Source organism: Mytilus californianus, unplaced genomic scaffold (genome assembly GCF_021869535.1).
Source record: "Mytilus californianus isolate M0D057914Y unplaced genomic scaffold, xbMytCali1.0.p SCAF_5, whole genome shotgun sequence".
Taxonomy (NCBI): domain Eukaryota; kingdom Metazoa; phylum Mollusca; class Bivalvia; order Mytilida; family Mytilidae; genus Mytilus; species Mytilus californianus.
In genome coordinates this window covers 30,765,524-30,786,406 of record NW_026262701.1, presented here as the reverse complement: position 1 = coordinate 30,786,406, position 20,883 = coordinate 30,765,524, and the positions used below count along the sequence as shown (strand labels likewise).

General features: G+C 32.5%; 1 protein-coding gene across 5 annotated transcripts in view; it reads left to right on the top strand.

Moving 5' to 3' along the window:
* Positions 1 to 20,883, top strand: part of LOC127703161 (uncharacterized) — a 56,890-nt gene that overhangs the window by 27,605 nt on the left and 8,402 nt on the right. For all 5 annotated transcript variants that reach the window (XM_052207685.1, XM_052207686.1, XM_052207687.1 and 2 more), the window contains exons 2-8: positions 945 to 1,022; positions 7,340 to 7,560; positions 8,392 to 8,558; positions 14,922 to 15,172; positions 16,752 to 17,371; positions 18,233 to 18,535; positions 19,145 to 19,336. In XM_052207685.1, the coding sequence (XP_052063645.1) occupies positions 947 to 1,022; positions 7,340 to 7,560; positions 8,392 to 8,558; positions 14,922 to 15,172; positions 16,752 to 17,371; positions 18,233 to 18,535; positions 19,145 to 19,336 (1,830 nt within the window). In that variant the 5' untranslated portion in view covers positions 945 to 946. The remainder of the gene's footprint in view (positions 1 to 944; positions 1,023 to 7,339; positions 7,561 to 8,391; positions 8,559 to 14,921; positions 15,173 to 16,751; positions 17,372 to 18,232; positions 18,536 to 19,144; positions 19,337 to 20,883) is intronic.

Here is a 20,883-nt window from a genome sequence, read left to right as displayed (position 1 = left end):
CGCGAAACTTGGTGTTATTTTTGTATTTAAAATGTTTCCGTGTGGTAATTGGAAGTCCCTCATCCAATGTTGTACTAATTCATATTACTATTCTAATCTGATTCTTGTCACATGCGTTCGATACACAACGTTTAAATAAAAGGTTTGATAGTATTTTACGTGATGTCTTTGTTATTACAATATCAAAAATATTAATGATGCCACACAAAAACATCATTTGTTTAACAGCCTAGTTTATAATTGAGGAAAGTTAAAGTTCAGTTTCATATATATTTTCCTACATTAGTAGTTAGTAGTGGAGCACTACCCTAGGGTATCGTGTTGAAGACTATATGTTCACCTGTTAAACATGAAAATAAAAATAAAAAAATACCCACATCCATTCAAAATGAGAAATGTTATATGTTAAAACTTGAGTTGTTTTAAAGAGTAATCATACTTAAAAGTTCAAAACTGTGCATTATGTTACAAAGTTTTGCATGTGTCACACAGATACAAAGTTTGTATTATTTATAGGTATATATATACTAATATCAAGAAACCATTTTGTATATTTGTGATTTCAGTGAATTTATTTAATTTATTCTACCTGATGTATTTTCTTAGTCATATAGAGCTGATAACATTTTCTAAACGCTAGAACATGCTATATAGAACCTTGCATATATGATAAACAGCTCGAAACAGTTTCTATAATAAGTATAAATATTAAGAATGCTATTAATGTACAGTACATTTAGATGTATTTAAAAGAACTTAGGAAACTACACGATAAGTTATTGTCATGTGATCACATAGGTATAACTTACACATCCATTATTTGTCTAAATATAGACTTTTATCAGACGAAAATAATTTGTTATTTTCTAAATTTAGAGATAAGATAGACTCATATGGTAAGTAAATACCACAAAATGTGACATGTTTTTTTTTTATTATTTCAGTGATGACGATCTTCCCGGTGATTCTGACCATTGTCTCCATCCTGATACACTCAACTTTACAGTCCCAAAATGAAGAAGGTGAGATGAAAATATTGTCTGTTCATATATATATGTTGTGTACAAGTTATCATTTTATACAAATTATAATTTGTACAAAAAAATTGTACAAATTATAATTTGTATTTTGACTTTGTACAAATTGTAATTTGTACAAAAAGTGCCTGTACAAATTACAATTTGTACAAAATTTGACAAAAATTCACTTATAACTTGTACAATATTTTATAATATGGATATATGTATAATCGGACGACAACGAATTGTTTTGTATTAAAAAGTCCTTTTTATTATCTTATACTGATTCTCAATCAGCCGAGACAACATAAGAATACCCTATAAATATTTTGGTAAAACACTACTTGCAAGTACATGTAACATCACGATTACGTTCGGGTAAAACCTATACTTACTAGTTTAATTCCGCAACATTCTATGACTATAGTATATGCGCCTGTCTTCAAGTCAGGAGCCAGTAATTAAATGAATGCCGTTAGATGTCGTCTATCATATTTGTTTTTCGTTTATTGTTTTGTACATTAATCAGGCATGTTGAATTGTTTTACATTTTGCCATGCGGGATTCGGGAACCTTTTTAAAATTTTCTAGACGGTGTGGGTTTTGCTCATTATTGAAGGTCATGAGCTGTACGAGGACTTATAGTTGATCATATTTTCGTATGATTTGGTATCTGGTGTATATTTCTCGCATTGGCAATCATGCCACATCTTCTTTTAATATTAGAAACTGGTCTGTTTAGTCATTACAACCCAAATGTGCTCATACAACAACAACAACAACAACAAAACTGCCATTTGCCTTGCAAGTTAGCAGATATGGCTACACATGTATATCATTTAACCAGATTATAAATATGATTCAAAGAACTGGACTACTACAATTTATGGTCCTGTTTTGAAATTGGCATGCTCCATGTACGTTTAAGCAACCCTTATACAGTATAAAAAGAAGAAACACAAATCACTTTGTGAGCGTTGAAAAGGAACTAGTAGCCGACATTCTAAATGTTCCTACTTCTCAAGCGTCAGTAAAATATGTTAACATATTTTGCATCCCAGTACTAATATTATTATTATTTTGCTATGTTATACTAAGGTACATAGTTCGTTTTATTTTGTCATTTGCTGAATGTGCATGGAAAACTTGCTCATTGGGATTAAGCAACTAAGAATCAATCAATCCACATTAAAAAGCCAACTTTAAAAAGATTCAAACACAACGTTATGAGGTAAACATCAAGACAGATACCGCTATTTACAATAAATAACATCAAAGCCCAGCAGGCGATCATGCTATAAACGAAAGCCTTGATCACATGATCATAGTGTGGAGGTCAGCAGCATATAAAGGTCCTACACGGACCAATAGAATGCCTGGTTGTAAATCAATTGTCAACAGCTGACAGGCCAATAATCGAATGTCAACTTTGACAGTCATAGAGAGAAAGTTAAGCTGACAATCTACATTTGTATTATAAATGATGAACTGACTTCCCTGTTTTTCTTATCGTGTTAATATTTTGTTACTACAACCACATTTTCTATTTAAATCTTTTATAGACTTGTATATTACTCACCAAAATGTCATTCAACTTTAGATTCAATAAGACACAAACATTCACGCGTACGCATTTTTTATTTTTTTGTAAGATCAAAGTTATTTTTATTCTTTTCTTTTTGTTTTACTTTTCCGTCTGTCTTTTTCTTGTTTTAAATGTATATTTAATATGCTGGATATGGTCAGTTGATTTTTCTATTGTTTGTTTGTTTGTTTATTTATTTGTTATCTTGAACTATTATCGCGTCTTATAATGTGCATTTTTTGGTGTGATGAAGTGTATGTTTGACAGTGTCAATTCCTTAATGATGCAAATATGTATTTATGGCTAATTCTATTGGTGTAGTTCGTGTTGCCCGGTCTTAAGTTTTCTATGTTGTATTTTGTGTACTGTTGTTTGTCTTCTCGTCGTTTTTTTGTTGTCATGGCATTGTCAGTTTGTGTTCGACTTATGAGTTTGAGTATTCCTTTGGTATCTTTCGCGCCTCTTTTAAAGGAGAAGTCTGACCTTTTAGTAGCAAATGCATATTATTTGATATGCTCAATGAAGGAACATGTTCTTTATATGTGTCTCGTTCAATTTCTTATCTACGTGATTTTTTTTTTGTTTTTGTTTTTGCTTTTTAGGTTTGTGTGTATTTGTGATTGCTGTTTGACATTGATGTGCTTCTTTAAATTGATTTGCGTGCGGTTGGATTTTTCTTTGTGTATTGTATATACAATAAAACAAACAAAAAACAATCAATTACTCGTCTAATTTGAATGAAAATTCAAGACGTTGGTGTCAGGTCAACGATTTAGGCTCCTGGGTACCGTTTCACAAAGCCTTCTTAAGTCTACGTGTCATCGTACGTTCATCGTAAATAAATCGTAGGTTTTACAGCCGTTTCACAAAGCCGTCGTAAGTTAAGATGAGCGTAAATAATACGTAAATCCTGGCGTAACTTACTACAGCTATACCCAGTCGTATCTCGATCGTAGTTTTTTCCGCAAATATGAATTAAACCATATCTAAGATGGCTTTATTCTCGATCAAGATGCCACAAATGTTAGAAGACGAAGAAGAATCTTCAATATTAGAACCACACATTCTTCGTTTGATCATTTTGAAAATGAAATGGATATTATATCCAGATACAGACTGGATAGACACAGTATCAATGAAATCACATTGGCAATAGAACCAGATATAAAACATGATACAAATAGGTCCCATGCACTTACTCCTGAAACGCAGGTTTTGTTAGCTTTGTGCTACTCACTGGTTCTCCGGTAAAGCGCCCATTTTATGACGCTGATTTGTCCCACCGTAACAAAGCATAACTAACGACTTCGAGTTATATACCCGTAGCTTGTTATACTTATATCTGAGATTTTTATTATCTATATTTTTAATTTTTATAAAGTTTAGTACATATTGCACAACGATAGTGATCGTACCGGCCGTCATAATGTTTTCTTTGTAAACCTGTAATTTCCGTTAACGGATAGAAGACCAAGCAAGATTAAATATTTAGCACAACATAGAGTGTGATATGAGTTAAATTTGATTATAAGGTTACCATAAATAATTTTGTTTATAAGGTTACCATAAATAATTTTGTTAAATCGTCATTTATTCCAAATCATATCAGTCTTGAAAACTAAACAAAGTTGAAAACTGCAGAGATTTGTTAAGCATGTAATCTCCGTGGAATGGTATATCCTAAACAAACACCTATTTTGAAAATAAATTCTACATCCAACAGATCGATATCGGTGTCAACATTCAATTTTAATATAAATTCTATCTTAAGATTCACGTATTATGTTTTATAAATGACGAAATCATCGAAATGTAATCTCCGTGGAATGTAATCTCCGTTCATGTTTTTATGAAGAGTGCTTTCTTTCACGTCCGCACTTCTATCGAGTATGGCATGCCAAATAAACATTTTATATAATAGTTACGGATGGCGAATATATAAATTACAGATCAATAACTTACATTGTAATTCAGACGACATAAGAAGACACCATGTGACAATTTTAATTAGTCAATTGTTTTAGTGTAACAGAGTTGCTTTTTTTCTTAGATCTACAAAAAAACACAAAAAAAAACGAACTGGATGTTTTTATATCAATATTAATGCAAGTAAATAATTTTAACCCGTTTTCGATATTAAAGATCTGAAACTTTTATTATTAATATAAATTATAATTCAATTAAACAATTATGCAAGTAGTCATAAAAATTGCTCTGCCTAATGAGTTTAATAAATCATATTGCACAGGGAGAGAAGCTTTTAAATACTTTCTTTCATTAAAAATGAAATTACGACGTCGGCTGAGAGGGCATGGTATATATTTTCCGTTACAATTATTAACAACACCTTGTACAAATATTCTTTTCGAAAATAAAAACAGTTAAATAGAACAAACAAAACTATCCGTCACAATGATATATGAGGGTCTGGATTAGGGGGGAAAGGGGGGTGGGTGGGTTTTACATTTCTGCATTCTGTAATTCTTTTGGTAATCTTTCTCTATTCAGTAAGAAATATGATTATTCTGTAAATTCTTGTGTTCAGACCGTGCATATGAAAATTTCCTGTTGTATCATGATTTTGACATGATAAGATCTTTTTGTCTGTATCAACGACATATAAATATTTAAATCTACATTTTAAATTGATACAAAAAATCAAAATTCTCTGATCTATAGATTTTCATAAATGGAGTCTAAAATATATCCATAATAAATGCACTGTATCAAATGCATATATTAGAACAACTACTTATAACCTGCTACGCGTCGCATACTATGTATAGAGACATGCATCATAAATCTAAGTTAAAAGACAAATTAAAAAAAAAGGAATTCTAAAAGCTTTCTTTGACAAATTCTATACCAACTTCATTTTAACAAGTTTAAATTACATTTTCTAAAATAGAGCTAAGAACTGTTTGTAATGTTGTAAATTTAATTCGTTTGAAATTTTTATTCAAATACGCTGTTGAAGATTACTAAGCGCCAATAGAATACAATAATTTTGTATTTTATAAATTAGTGTCTTCGATAATGAAAAATTCGTCATCGAACAGTCTCATTATCATGTCGGTATTCGAAATGACTTGTTTCATTGTTATTACAAAAAATAGGTCATAATAACATGACAGAGTTTTTTTTGCTTCAGAATGTTCTAGATACAAAGAAAAAAAGTATTATTGAATATCAAAGGAAGTAACCCATCAAAGATACAAGGCTGTGTTTCGTCAACAAATGAAAACATACGAACACACCCACTCACCTGATTCGCTTGTCCTCACAAATATAAAAATTTAAAATATATAAACAATTATATACAAAATAAAGGATAAGGTCACCCCGGATGCCGCACAAATGCCAAGGCAACGAATGAGAAACCTGAAAGGACATACTTGGATTCCAAACCGATACCGCTAAATGCCCACTGTATTCCTTGTAGAGGAAAGCCGAAAATCCTACAATAAAGCATCTCGGAAAGAAACTACCGATACATCAGGGGAACAACAGCTAAAACCCTCAGACATCAAATAGATTGGTCTGATAGTTTCCCACTTGGAAACTACTAATGGATTCCATCTGACCACATGTATCAAACAAACCTGAAAATATCTGCAGAAACTTTCCTCAACAAAAAAATATAATTCAAAACATAAAATATAAGATGTAAGGATAACAATATTTATCCATGAAACCAATTTGGCAAAACAATTTCAATGATGTTGAAGGATTCTCTCTGCAAACATTTTCACGTCCGCTCTCATCGGCATGCTCGACTCGTCGATCTGTGAAAGAAGAGTGTGCCATATTCCGATGTAAATAAACTACGATTCACACCTCCTGTTTACAGCTAGAGTTCCGTTTTACGATACACTTACGATGATACACAGTGCGTAACTTGCGATCAACTTAGTAGTCCTTTACGATGCCTTTGTGAAACACACGTAACGGTAACGAAGAACCACACGTAAACGGATCGTAAAATGATACGGTGGTCGTAAGTTAAGAAGGCTTTGTGAAACGCTGGCCTGGTTGGCTCTAGATTCCTTTTGGTAATGGTGTTTATGATTGTCTCTTGGTGTAACAGTTCTTATTTATCTAGCTGATACATAGGCTGTTACATGAGACATACAACTTTATTTATAGTCGGTATATACAAGACAACGTACAAACAAAAAAATGCACAACAAAATAACATATACAGTACAAGGTCAAAAGTATTCGTAACGTACAACTTTTCCCCATATATATCATTTAAAACGACGTTTTTCCAAAACTTATTGTGGTATCATTTCTGATTGGATTTCAATCAACATGATACCAATAGAATCAGCATTGCCAGATGCTTATGTTTTGATATTTTTGATGTACTTTCCAAAACATGCACACATACAATAAAACACAGAAAACTTGAGTTTATATTCTGGCAACATAAAACATTTAACTTTTATTCAGCAGGTTGTACATTCACATTGCAGCATGCGCGTATAGGGGAAAATACAAAAGCAAAAAAATAGTGGATTGCAACATAAAAAATGACAATGAGGTTCGTTAAACTGATGGTGTTCATCCCGAATATCTTAAATAGAAATTCATGCTCTCATGTTACAGTCTACAAAACATTAATCAGTAGAATTAGGTGTACCTACAAATATTCTAACTGTACTACTATTAGCTCATAATTTAATGATGAACAAAACTAAGTTGCTTTGATTTTTTCGCTGTTTTATTGTAGATTATCATACTCATCCATGTAACAGAGAATGTTTAGACGATTCCGAACCAAAAGAATGTAAATATGATTTTACCATAGAGTATTACTACACCCTGACTCAAGCTTGTTACGATTGTCCTTATAATATCACCGACTGTTTACGTCCACATTGTGTTTCTGCAGATGGTGTGTCACGTGCAATAATGACAGTTAACAGGATGTTGCCTGGACCAGCCATACATGTACGTCAAATTATTCTTTACTGTTAAGTTGTCACAACATGTGTTTGTTAAAGAAGTTTTAATTAGAATTTCGTGTACACTAGAAGCGAAAAGTGAAATCTAAATGTGTTTAACTAGAAAACAAATTGTAAGGCAACCAGAGTGACAACAAAAGAACCCAGTAAAATATATCAATACAACACTAATGATTACAATTTGCATGGGAATACGTTCCATCTATTCTATAATCATTGTTATTAAAGCGTAGATATGTACATAAAAAAAACTTATGAAAGAAACCAGCCTGCTAAATTAAGTACATTAGACATGCATAAAATTCATCACTGGCACTCGAGTCAAAACAACTGAAAGACCAAACCAATAACAAAATTGAAGAGGCTTAAATTGTTAACCAAAATATTTAAAAAGTTTTGCATAGAGCATGCTGTACGAAAAGGTTCAACGGTTATCCTCACTGAATCAGAACCATGCATTTCATTTAAGGTGGTACCAAACATCTTGATTTAAATTAATTTGGCTCGTTTGATTTTCATAAAATTTTGACAAAATATTTATTTTGACCCTTTGACAAAAATATGAAAATTTCAAAAAATTTGAACCACACACTTTATCGGAAAAATTTCATTGGATATATAGCAGTTTGACAAACACTAATTTTGATCATTGAAAAGATTAATATTTCCTTAACAATAAAACGTGATCAAAACGTTCAGCTGATTTTTACAGAGTTCTCTCCCTGTAGTGTTGTGCACCACCTTAAAGAGGACTACTATTGCGTAATCAAATACGACACGTGTAATTTAAAGTTATTTTTTCTTATTTCTTTTAAAGGTGTGCAAAGGGGATACAGTAGTAGTAAACGTTAAGAATATGTTAGAAGGAGGTGAAGGTGTGTCACTCCATTGGCATGGTGTTCTTCAAGAAGGTACCCCACACATGGATGGCGTCACTATGATAACACAATGCCCTATTCATACACATACCACATTTCAGTATAGGTAATTATACAAATACTTTTGTTCTTATGCTGACAAACTATTTCAAAATGATTACTTAACTTTATAAATTCCACAGTGAAATTAGCATCCCAATCTATGACACATTGTATTATTTTATTGTCAGAAAATCAAACGTTCATACTTTTATGACAAAATGGTAACCTCTGCAACCACAAGATGTATTTATCATTGTTTATGATCGTGTTAAAATTCATTTTATGTCATATTTTAGATATATATGTGGAAGTAAAATAATAACAATCTGTATTCATATTACGCAAAAGTACAAATGTCTAAGTGCAACCGCACTAAAGTTACCTACAGCGTTGATATATATTTTATATATATATATACTTTTGATACTCATGTAGTTCTATTGGTAAATTTGGGTAGGTTGTGCATTGTATCCATTGTTAACAACTTACAAGAATATACTACAGAAAAAAAAACCTTTTAAGTTTATTATAACTGATATGTGTGATTCATAGGTGATGCATGTCTCTTTTTTGCCAATAATATTTATAACCAACCAGTTGATGATATAAAACAATTAATACAGATGTCATACAAATTGTAACGGCTTACTCCAAGAATACAGCTGAATACATGTAACGACAGAGAGTGCTTGTACGATTTTTTTTTCTGTTTCGTTTTGTTTTTGCGTTTTGCACGGATAGCTATTCCTCAATATAATTAATGAAATGCACGGAATCATGATGATCCATTGCTTAATTGAATTGTTCATAATAGTCATTCAGGTTTATGCTCTTATAATATACTAGATTATGGAGTGTGTGTCCGAGCGAGAACTTCTCTAGTTCATTACTTTAGGAATATTTATCAAAAAGTAGTATTTCAATATTCAGCCCCATTCTACTATTTAGTCAGACGTCAGTCGCTACCCTAATATACCCTTTCTTTTTCGGGTAATTAATACGGATAGCGTTTGACATCTTTAGCCGAACAGATTTATCATTTTTACATAATTTAATTCATTGTATGCTGGTTCATATTCTGGACGCCAGTCTTTGCTCCTTTCTAATATAATTCACAAACATAAAACAAATATGAAGCTTAGAAATGGAAAAATATTAAATACTAAACTCGTTCAAAGGGTATCTACACGTCTCAATCTTCAAAATCGCTTATCTAAAAATACTACCATCGCTAACATTTTTAACAATAATAATCGTGGTTACCCTTCTATCGATAAGTGTCATGCCAAAAAATGACTTACATGTCCCCGTCTTTCCACCAACAATACGGTAAGGTCCACGTTTAATGGTCGCACATTTTCTTTAAATTTTGAAACTGATATAACTTGAAAAACAAACAGTATAATTTATTTACTCACATGAAACAAACCGGGATGCGGTATTCAGTACGTAGGTGAAACTGGACGATATTTATCTAAACGCACTCAAGAACATCTGTATCGTTTTAAAAGACCCAATAAATTCAAAAGTATCATTTATCAACACCTTAAGAAGCACAATCATCCTATTAAATATTTAGCAGTTCAACCTTTAGAAGTAGTAAATAAGCAGCCTGGTGAATCTCATTCAAAGTTTGTACGATCGCGGAAAATAATTGAATTAAATTGGATTAAAAAATTACAGACAGTCTACCCTCTCGGTCTTAATGATAATATCATGGGAATTGGTAATATATCAAGAACCGATTCTGTTAACATTTTGGATATAGTTTCTAAAACTGTTCGTAAAAACCGTTCTCATGGTCGTAGAAAAAATCGCAATCAAAGAAAATTTCGGACCAATCATACCAATATTTCGGACCTAATTTCTATTTCAAAAAACAACGGCAGACATTATCTGTTAACAAAGCTCTGTTCATTACCGGTTAATAAGTTAAATAAAATTTTAGAGGATTGCAACACAATTTCATATAGCAGTCCTAAGTATGAAATCGTTCAAATTATAATGGCATATTGTTATTCTAAACTGTTTCCCAAAATTGATCGCCCTGAAGATCATAAAAAACAGTTTATTAAAATAAAGTATGTCAATAAAGGTTTTGATTTTGTAAATATTGCCGGTATTTTTAACGACCATTCTGTTAAAGAACAAATTCCGGGATATTTTGATAACACTGAGCTCCCTCTTATTTGTTATATTTACAAGAAATCTACCCGGAAATTTGTGTTTAATTATAGCCAATTGTGTAAAGATGTTAATATCAGTGAAAATACACCTACTTCATGTAATTGCAGTAATTCCGAATACATTTATGGACCCATTTCCCATGTTATAACAGGAGATCTTAACATCGTTCAAGACCGAGAGTTAAAATCATTCCTCAGTAAAGGACCTAAATATCGTCCCCCGTCAATTATTAATTGGAATGAGTGTCGTAATATCATCCACGACTCACTCCATACTTACTGTTTGAAATGGATAAAACGGGAAAAAGCTGACAAAAAATCTTTGGACTCTTTTTTTAAATCAGTAATGAACATAGTTGATATACGTATTCAACATTTTGAAGAACATTTTACTCTTAACAATAACCACAATAAACCTATTTCTCGTATCAAACATAAACTAAAAGAACTAGCCAAGGAATTTGTTTTTGTTCCGGCCGATAAAGCTGCTAATAATATTATTATTGTTTGACGTAAATTTTACATTGAGGTTCTGAAAAAAGAAATCACCAATTCACCAACATTCCAACTGACTCCATTTTCAGAAAACGACATCTGTAACAAACATAAACTTTTAGCTACCGCTTTACAAGCAGAACCAAATACAATGAAAGTCCCAACTATGTATTGGCTTCCGAAGCTACACAAAACACCTTACAAATATAGATTCATTTCGTCTTCAAGCCATTGTTCCACTACTAAATTGTCTATTCTTCTTACCAGTACACTTGGTACAATCAAAAACCTGACAATAAATTGTTCAAATAAGGCTTTCGAAAAAAGTGGAATTAATTACTTTTGGAGTGTCAAGAACTCGTTGGAAGTACTTGATAAATTGCATGCATATATTGGTGATTTTGAATCTGTTCAAAGTTTTGATTTTTCTACCCTATATACCACATTGCCTCACATTCTCATTAAGAAAAAATTCACACACCTAATTAAATGGGCATTTAAAAAGTCAGAATGTGAATATATATGTTCAAACTCTTTTAGGTCATTTTTTAGTAGCAATAAACAAAAAAACTATGTCAATTGGACATGCTTTGATACTATATATGCCCTTGAATTTTTACTAGATAACATTTTTGTTCGCTTTGGAGATTCCGTATATCGTCAGGTTATCGGAATTCCAATGGGGACTAACTGTGCACCACTTATTGCGGACCTTTTTTTGTATTGCTATGAGTTACAATTTATGACAAAAATCAGTAAAGACCCATCGAAACAACATCTGATACACAAATTTAATAATACTTTTAGATATTTGGATGATATTTTGGCTCTCAATAATGACGACTTCAGTATGTATACTAAAGAAATTTATCCTGTTGAACTTACTTTAAATAAAGCTAATACTAACAATGACCACTGCCCTTTCCTCGATCTTGATATCTATATCATTAACGGAAAGCTTAATACTAAAATATATGATAAAAGAGATGATTTTTCATTTCCTATCGTTAATTATCCATTTTTAGATGGTGACGTTCCCTTGTCACCATCTTACGGTGTTTATATATCTCAACTTGTACGATTCGCTCGTGTATGTAACAATGTTTTAGATTTTAACGAGAGAAATTTATGTATTACTGAAAAATTATTACACCAGGGTTTTCGATATCACAAACTAGTCAAAACATTTACTAAATTTTATCATCGGTATAAGGACATCATTCGTAAATATAGCTCAACATGCAGACTTCTTATACGTGCAGGTATTTCACATCCAATTTTTTATGGAAATATTCTTTATAAAGCACAAAAATGTCAGTATTCACCTCTGAAACTAACAAAACCTTTAAATAGACTTATTAAGAAGGGATATAGTTACGATACTGTTGTCAGGTCATTAAAGATTGCATATTTTGGCGTTAATATTGATTCACTTATAGGGTCTTTGCATCGGCACTAAACACATTTATTTAAAAACCAGTTGTTGGCATGACACGGGTTATGTTCTTCTCATATATGTTATGATGGTATGATACTAAACCCCTAACGGGAAGGATTGTGCCTGATATTCATATGATGAAGACATAATCTTTCAATCAGTTTAATTGAAGTCTGGAGCTGGCATGTCAGTTAACTGCTAGTAGTCTGTTGTTATTTATGTATTATTGTCATTTTGTTTATTTTCTTTGGTTACATCTTCTGACATCAGACTCGGACTTCTCTTGAACTGAATTTTAATGTGCGTATTGTTATGCGTTTACTTTTCTACATTGGCTAGAGGTATAGGGGGAGGGTTGAGATCTCATAAACATGTTTAACCCCGCCGCATTTTTGCGCCTGTCCCAAGTCAGGAGCCTCTAGCCTTTGTTAGTCTTGTATTATTTTTAATTTTAGTTTCTTGTGTACAATTTGGAGTTTAGTATGGCGTTCATGATCACTGAACTAGTATATATATTTGTTTAGGGGCCAGCTGAAGGACGCCTCCGGGTGCGGGAATTTCTCGCTGCATTGAAGACCTGTTGGTGGCCTTCTGCTGTTGTCTGTTCTGTGGTCGGGTTGTTGTCTCTTTGACACATTCCCCATTTCCATTCTCAATTTTATATAGTAGTTTTTGTCTCGCTTCGACGAAGTCGTGAAAGTGAAACTTATATATGCTGTTGCCGGCGTCGGCGGTAGTGTCAACAATGTAGTAGTTTATGATTAGGTAATTTTATGGAGAACCACTAGTGGTAGGTCCATGACATTTGATAAGCAGTTGCATTAGAATTGGCACATCTCATTTCCATGGAGATTGTTTGGCCTGCCCCCTCAAATATGGTCTATTGACTTTGAAACTTTTGCTTAGTTTACATATATTAGTATGTGAATATGTTAGTTTATAGGGAACCACTAGTGGTATGTCAATGGTATTTGGTATGCAGTTGTATTAGCATTGGCACAACTCATTGTTGGACCCGCCCCCTCAGTCATAGTCTATTGAGTTTGAAACTTTGGCTTTGTTTACATGTATTAGTTTGTGATAATTTCAGTTTATGGGGAACCACTAGTGGTATGTTAATGGTATTTGGTATTCAGTTGTATTAGTATTGGCGCATATCATTTCCATAGAGATTATTTGGCCCTGCCCCTTCATTCATAGTCTATCAACTGTGAATGTTTTCCTTAGTTTATATGTATTAGTTCATGATTTGTCCAGTTTAAAGGGAACCATTAGTGGTAGGGCAATGATATTTGGTATGCAGATGTATAAGCACATGGACATCTCATTTCTATGGAGATTTTGTGGTTCATTCCCCTCAGTCATAGTCTATTGACTATTTTGCATAGTTTACATGTTAAAGTGTGTGATAAGATTATATTAAGGTGGTACCAAACACCTTGACTAAAATTAATTTGGCTAGTTTAGTTTAAATAAAATTTTGACAAAATATTTACTTTGACACTTTGACAAAAATGACAAAAATATAAAAATTTCAAAAAACTTAAATCACACACTTTATCAGAAAAATTTCATTGGATATATAGCAGTTTGACAAACACTAGTTTTGATCATTGAGAAGCTTAATATTTCCTTAACAATAGAATCAGCAGTGGCGGATCCAGAACTTTTCATAAGGGGGGGCCCGCTGACTGACCTAAGGGGGGCCCGCTCCAGTCATGCTTCAGTGATTCCCTATATAATCAACCAATTTTTTCCCACGAAAGGGGGGGGGGGGGGGGGGGGCCCGGACCCCCCAGGCCCCCCTCCCCTGGATCCGCCTATGGAATGTGATTAAAACGTTCAGCTAATTTTTACAGAGTTATCTCCCTGAAGTGTTATGTACCACCTTAATTCATTGATAGTTGGTGTGTAGTTGTAAAGGCACTGGTATTTCTCATTTCCATGGAGGTAATTTGCCTGCACCTCCAGTCATGGTTCATTTTGAATGTTTTGCATAGTTAACATGTTTAGATATTGCCATTTTAATATCAAAATTCGCATTTTACTATCAAACTTTTAAAAACAAAACATACCTCTGTGTTAACAGTTTATTTCAAGATATATTTTGATTCTACATGACTTTTGGACACTATTATTGACGCTTTGCATGTACATTATCATGACCAATCGAAAGCTATTTACTAAAACTCATAATTTTGTATGCAATTGTGATTTGAAACAAGGTATTCTGTAGATTACATGTACATTTATTTGAAGAAAAACTAGTAAAACAACATGTATAGAAAACTTCAAATTTCTTCTTCAGATTTAAAGCAAATGACCCTGGAACACATTTCTGGCATGCACATTCCGGTCAGCAGAGAACGGATGGTATGTTTGGATCTTTTGTCATCAGACGGCCAAGATCACACGACTTAAGTTCCATCCACTACGATGAAGATCTCCCCGAACACACTATTATGTTAAACGATTGGTTAGATCAGATGGGAGCAGAAGCTTTTGCTGCGGGACATCATGCAATGAAAGACCATTTTCCTAGTTCGATTCTCATAAATGGTAAATACTTATTACTCCTTTGATTTGATATGATCGGATGTGACGTAACTACGTAACTGGCTGTCATCCTATTTAATAAAGGTTTAACAGTATGAGGTTTTAACAAATACAACGATCTTAAAATAACCTTGTACTATGAAGTCACATTCGATAGTCGAATTTAGCTCATACAATGTTTATATAAAATGTTCTACTTTGCTTTTAAAGGAAGCTTAGATCACAAATTATAATTGCACAACTAAAGTATGTCTGTATTTGTAACGACTACATTATAGTGTTCTTATTTTACTGTCAGTTTTGTCACTCTGTATATTATGACATGTCTCACATGTTAAGCAGGACTTGTTTGTCTTTATATTATGACATGTATCACATGTTAAGCAAGACTTGTTTGTCTGTTCGTCGATTATCGTTTTTTTGCCATGGCGTTGTCAGTTTTTCGTCGACTTATTAGTTTTGAATGTCCCCTTGGTATCCTCCGTATCTTTTTTATTTTGATTTAGCATTATCTTTGAATTTCTTCAAAAATACAATATTCATTCATTCCTTGAGTCCATTTACGTAAGTCTTTGAGGTACATGTATCTTTCTTCAATTATCTATCCTTTGGTACAAGAGATAACACGGTTATTACGATACAATTTGACAGAAATTCAGTAAAACAAATACAGTTGATTTTTCAGGGTTAAAACTTATGTCAAAACCCCAACAGGCAACGTTATCCCATATCGACATTGCAGTTTCTGTTTTTCACCAAGTGACCACTTGTCACATATTTTGGTCGTTTCAGGTTAATAAGCTCTTTGTTTGTTTAATAAGGTTTTGATTTTCAAATATTTTTGCCTCCATCATCTCTGAAGAGACATGTATTGACGAAATGCGAATCTGGTGTTCTAAAATTTTATTATGATAAAATACAATTGTTCTGCTCAACATCCAAAAGTTTGCTCTGATTGTAAACAGTATGGGGTTTTAATAAATGGGAATTCTTTTTTTGGCTGAACTCATTTTGCCGTTATAAGACAAAAAAACAAGAAGACACCACATTGGTTATTACATTTCATAAAGTTTTATAAATTGTAAAACCCTTATCCTATTTTTCATACTTCGTTCATCGAATACGTGTACATTTGACCTCTTATCGTCATTTTTTTGTTTCTTAGCGCTGTTGGTTAGGTTCGTAGTGCTCAATCTTAACTTTGCTATCTAACGTTTTGTGTATTACTAATTGCCGATTCGTCTTTTTGTTCATTTGACCAAGGTTTTGAATCTCCATTTCTATCTGAAATCGTAGATCTGTGACCTCTGTAAAATAAAGATGTATGCTTTAAATCACAAATACAATGGAAACAACGAGCTCCGAGTAAAGATACTCTTAAATTCATTACATGTAATAAGCAGAGAAGGAAACGGAACAAATAAGAAAAAACGACCAAGATGCGTGTCTCTGTGGTATTTCCACAGATGCTTACAAACGGTAGAATATGTTGGAAACTGGATTATGTAAGAATATTCTGCAATGATGAACTTCATACTCATTAAAACTAATAATAGTACAATACTTTTATGTTTTTGATTAGGACGAGGAACTGTCAAAGAATTTAATGAAATGACAGATCACGGTTCCCACCATAAAGATACGACTTTAGCAGAAGATATGATTATGGACACTTTGACAACTACTCGCACAATGGAAATGTCTCACGGTGATCATATGTTTGAACACATGATGCACAAAAGAAGTTCAGAAAATGCAGAAATGCAATCGGTTCATAATATGCATAATATGGAAACTGGCGCCAACAGCATGTCTGATCTCGATGCACGTCATACGCCGCATTCACTTTTCAGAGTTAAACAAGGAAAGAGATATCGCTTTCGAATAATTAGTAATGGCATCGCCAACTGTCCCATACAGTTCTCCATCGATCACCATAGTTTAACTATGATATCAACAGACGGATCACCATTCAACCCTATCGCAGTTGAATCATTTACCATTTTTGCAGGCGAAAGATACGATTTTGTTCTGACTGCTAATCAACACACGCGAAACTACTGGATTAGAGCACGAGGACTAGCCGAGTGTGGACCTGAATACAAATCAGTTAGTCAGACGGCTTTCCTTACATACGAAGATGCTGCTATTGTTTTACCCCCAGAATCCCCTGATTATCAAAGCGGAAATAGACAAGGGCTGGTAGGTAATCAAACAAATACGACTAAAAAATAGAGGTAAACGTCAATGAGACACCAATAAAAAGCCTTAAACGCTATTTAAAATAAATAGAATACTGTTGTCAACAATATTCACGTTTTTATACCAATTATCGAGTTTTAAAGTTCTAAGTCGTCCCGTTTTTTTTTAAGTTTTCAATAAATAATCAAAAATCATCAAAAGGAATGTGTATACTAGTATTGGATGTCAGTTCACTATAACTATCTTGAATTTAGTTTGTGACAAAAAGAAATACAGTGGAGGAGTAAATGCTAATGCTGCTTTTCCATGATTCTGAACAAAACAGAAATAACTTCTTCTAAAAAAAAAGAAAAAAGAATTATAATGGTAAACAATAGAACGACTGGTTAACTAAAGTAAATTTTCAATATGCGTCTAAAATATTTTTATTTTCCATAAAATACCAATGGAAGTTACATATGACTAGCCGAGAAAAGCAAGTCCTGGTTACCTCAAGCTTTTGAAAGTTAATTATGCATGTATCCACTATATAAAATAACGTACTAAATTGATTTTTTTTAAACATGACAGATATTAAGCAATGGCTACTTGGTGAATGATAGTCTTGGGGACTGACAATCCCACAACAGGGATACCGACCTAGTGGTATTAAGAAACGCAATCGATTGAACATATTTGTTTCTTGAATAATCTTAAAAACTTATGTTTCATACCATAGAATTAAACACCTAAATTTAAACAACTTTTAAAACAAAAGGGTTGCTAAATATAACAGTTAAACCTGTTTTAGGTGAACTGACCTTGAATTTTAGACCTTGAGACACACCCGCTTTGTAAAACCTGTTCATTTGTTTTTTGTAGATGTTAAACCCTTTAAATATCGGGCCATCAAGAGGATTTATAACTGTAGATCAACTTGATTCTTCAGTTCCTGATGACGATGTGTTAAAACCAGTGCCAGACAAGAAGTTTTATATAGCAATGGATTTTAATATGGTGGAAAACCCATATTTTCAGAACAGCAAATACTATTCACTTAATACCATGATGAACAAACATGGACATGGGAAACACAGCATGCATATGTTGTCACCACAGCTTAATCATATATCATTTTTGGTGCCTCCATCGCCCCCACTTACCCAACATTCAAAGACTATAAATGTAAGTTTAGACAGATTCTTTTGTACCACTTAATATCGATGTTTTATATATTTTTGAATTATATTTTTTTAAGTTAAAAGTTTAGTTCTGTATTCCTTTTTTCGATTGTTGAAACTTAAATTTCATAAGACATTTTCGTACTTGAGGAGATGTGAAATTTTGATTCCTTATAAGTATACAAAAAGTCTTTTTAACAGTAACATTCTTGATTATGACAGTTTTTGGCAGAATTCATTCGATATACCTTTTACTATATGTATCATCCTTTAAGGGGGAAACAAGAGTAAACAATTTAAAAGGCTAATCTTTGTAATTGTAGAACTATGGAAAACATATGATCTGTACTGGTTTTAATAAATACTACTTTTAGTTTATTTAATTATTTCATCAAAATCTCAACTTTTATATTGTTTTTTTTTTATTATCTTTCTTTAATATTTTACAGAAATACATTTATACTATTTTGATCTCATTAGTATATAAGGTAACGGTTTTCAACGATAACAACTTACAAAATTACCATAAACTTATAAAAACATTTATTTAAGCTGCTTTTGTTCGTTTCTCAATGAGCAAATTTGATATATGAGAATTTTAATATGTTTACAGGACTATTTCTGCAATGAAGATACTATGAGAGATAAGGATTGTGCCACAGAATTCTGCCAGTGTACTCATCGTCTCAAAGTACAGCTTGGAGAAGTTATTGAACTTGTATTGGTTGATGAAGGAAAATCGATGAATAATAATCATCCAATGCATTTACATGGACATAGCTTCAGAGTAGTAGCGATGGAAAAGGTAAGAGCATATAATTAGACATAGCTTTCTAAAACCCATCTACAGAAATAATGAAGGTAATGGGATATATATGTCTACCGGGACCAAAACTGTCCACAATTACTCTAACACAGTTTGCGTTACGTACTTAATACCTGGAACGGAGGTAGGTCAATGATGAAGAGTTTTGCATTTAATAAGGTTTACTTCTTTTCAGAGTATGTTTCAAGATATGCACTTTTGAACTTCGATTAATTTCATTTAAATTTAGGCGGAATGCATCTGCAACTTTCGGACAGTAGTTTTTAGATTTACAGATTACATTGTAGCTGGAACATTGTTAAAATATAATTAGAAAATGTATTTGTAGTCAGGGTTTCTGCTTTGTTTTTCTAAGATTTGCCATTGAACTTAAGAAAAATCATCCTTTATATATGTGACACTTGTTTGTCTGCTTCATGTTGATGCTTAAATGCAAATACCACTGTATGTAAGTGAAACTAGTTACAATAGAGTTTTTTAAAAGTTGGTGCATTGCCAATATAACAAGCTGTAAAACATTGTGTAAAATGCTCAGTTTATACTGCTGTGTTCATGGTAAAATAACATCACATCTCTATTATCTTGAAACACCTGGTTCATTTGTGTAATAGATGTTTGTGATCGACACATCAATGTTGGAATAATAAAATAATGTTTTAGCAGTAATCTATATCATTAAGACACTATTTCCTAATGTTTTATTTTAAACATCTCTTCAAAAGTAAAAATACAAAGATTGAAAACGGACAGGAAATTCATATCATTTAGATTAGAGTCATAGTAGTTCTCGATTTTGATATAGTGATAGATTGTGGATTTGTATGGCGGGTATTGCATACACAGCGGAAGATGATTACACTGTCGACGCACACAAAATTGCTCCTTTTGGAGTTCATGCGATTCCCTCCGTTTTTGTTGTCTCGCCTTCGACGAAAGTCGCGGAAAGCGAGACATAGGGATTGCTTTACCGGCGATTTGTCTTCTCAATCGATTTAGGAGATTTGAACATCAGTAAACTAAACTAAATGTTTAAATCTCGTAAATCCATTTAAAATATACAAAATTAAGATATAAAAATTTCTGAGAGAATCCTATGAACTCCAAATCGGGCAAGAACCTGCTATGAATGCATCATCCATTATGCTAATCTACAGTTAGTCAAAATCTCACAAATTAAGACAGCGATAGTGTATGATGTTGAAGTCTAAAAATAAACAAATCATGATAACAAACAAAGTTAAATGAATTGATTGAACTATTTTAACAGATAGTCTTCTTTTTGTTGTAAAATTTAATTAATATTGATAAATTTTTAGTGTTTTTCATAAATAACAATAAACTGGTATTTCATTGGAATTAAATATGTTTTTTGTTCGTGTGAAATCATCCTGCAAGTTTTTTCGTTCAAATTGAAGTTCTCTTCCATTTCCATTGCCTACTTGTTTATCTAAGCTGTATTTGGCAAAACCTTTCGGAATATTGTATCCTCAATGCTCTTCAATTTCCTACTCTATTTTGGTTTTTTA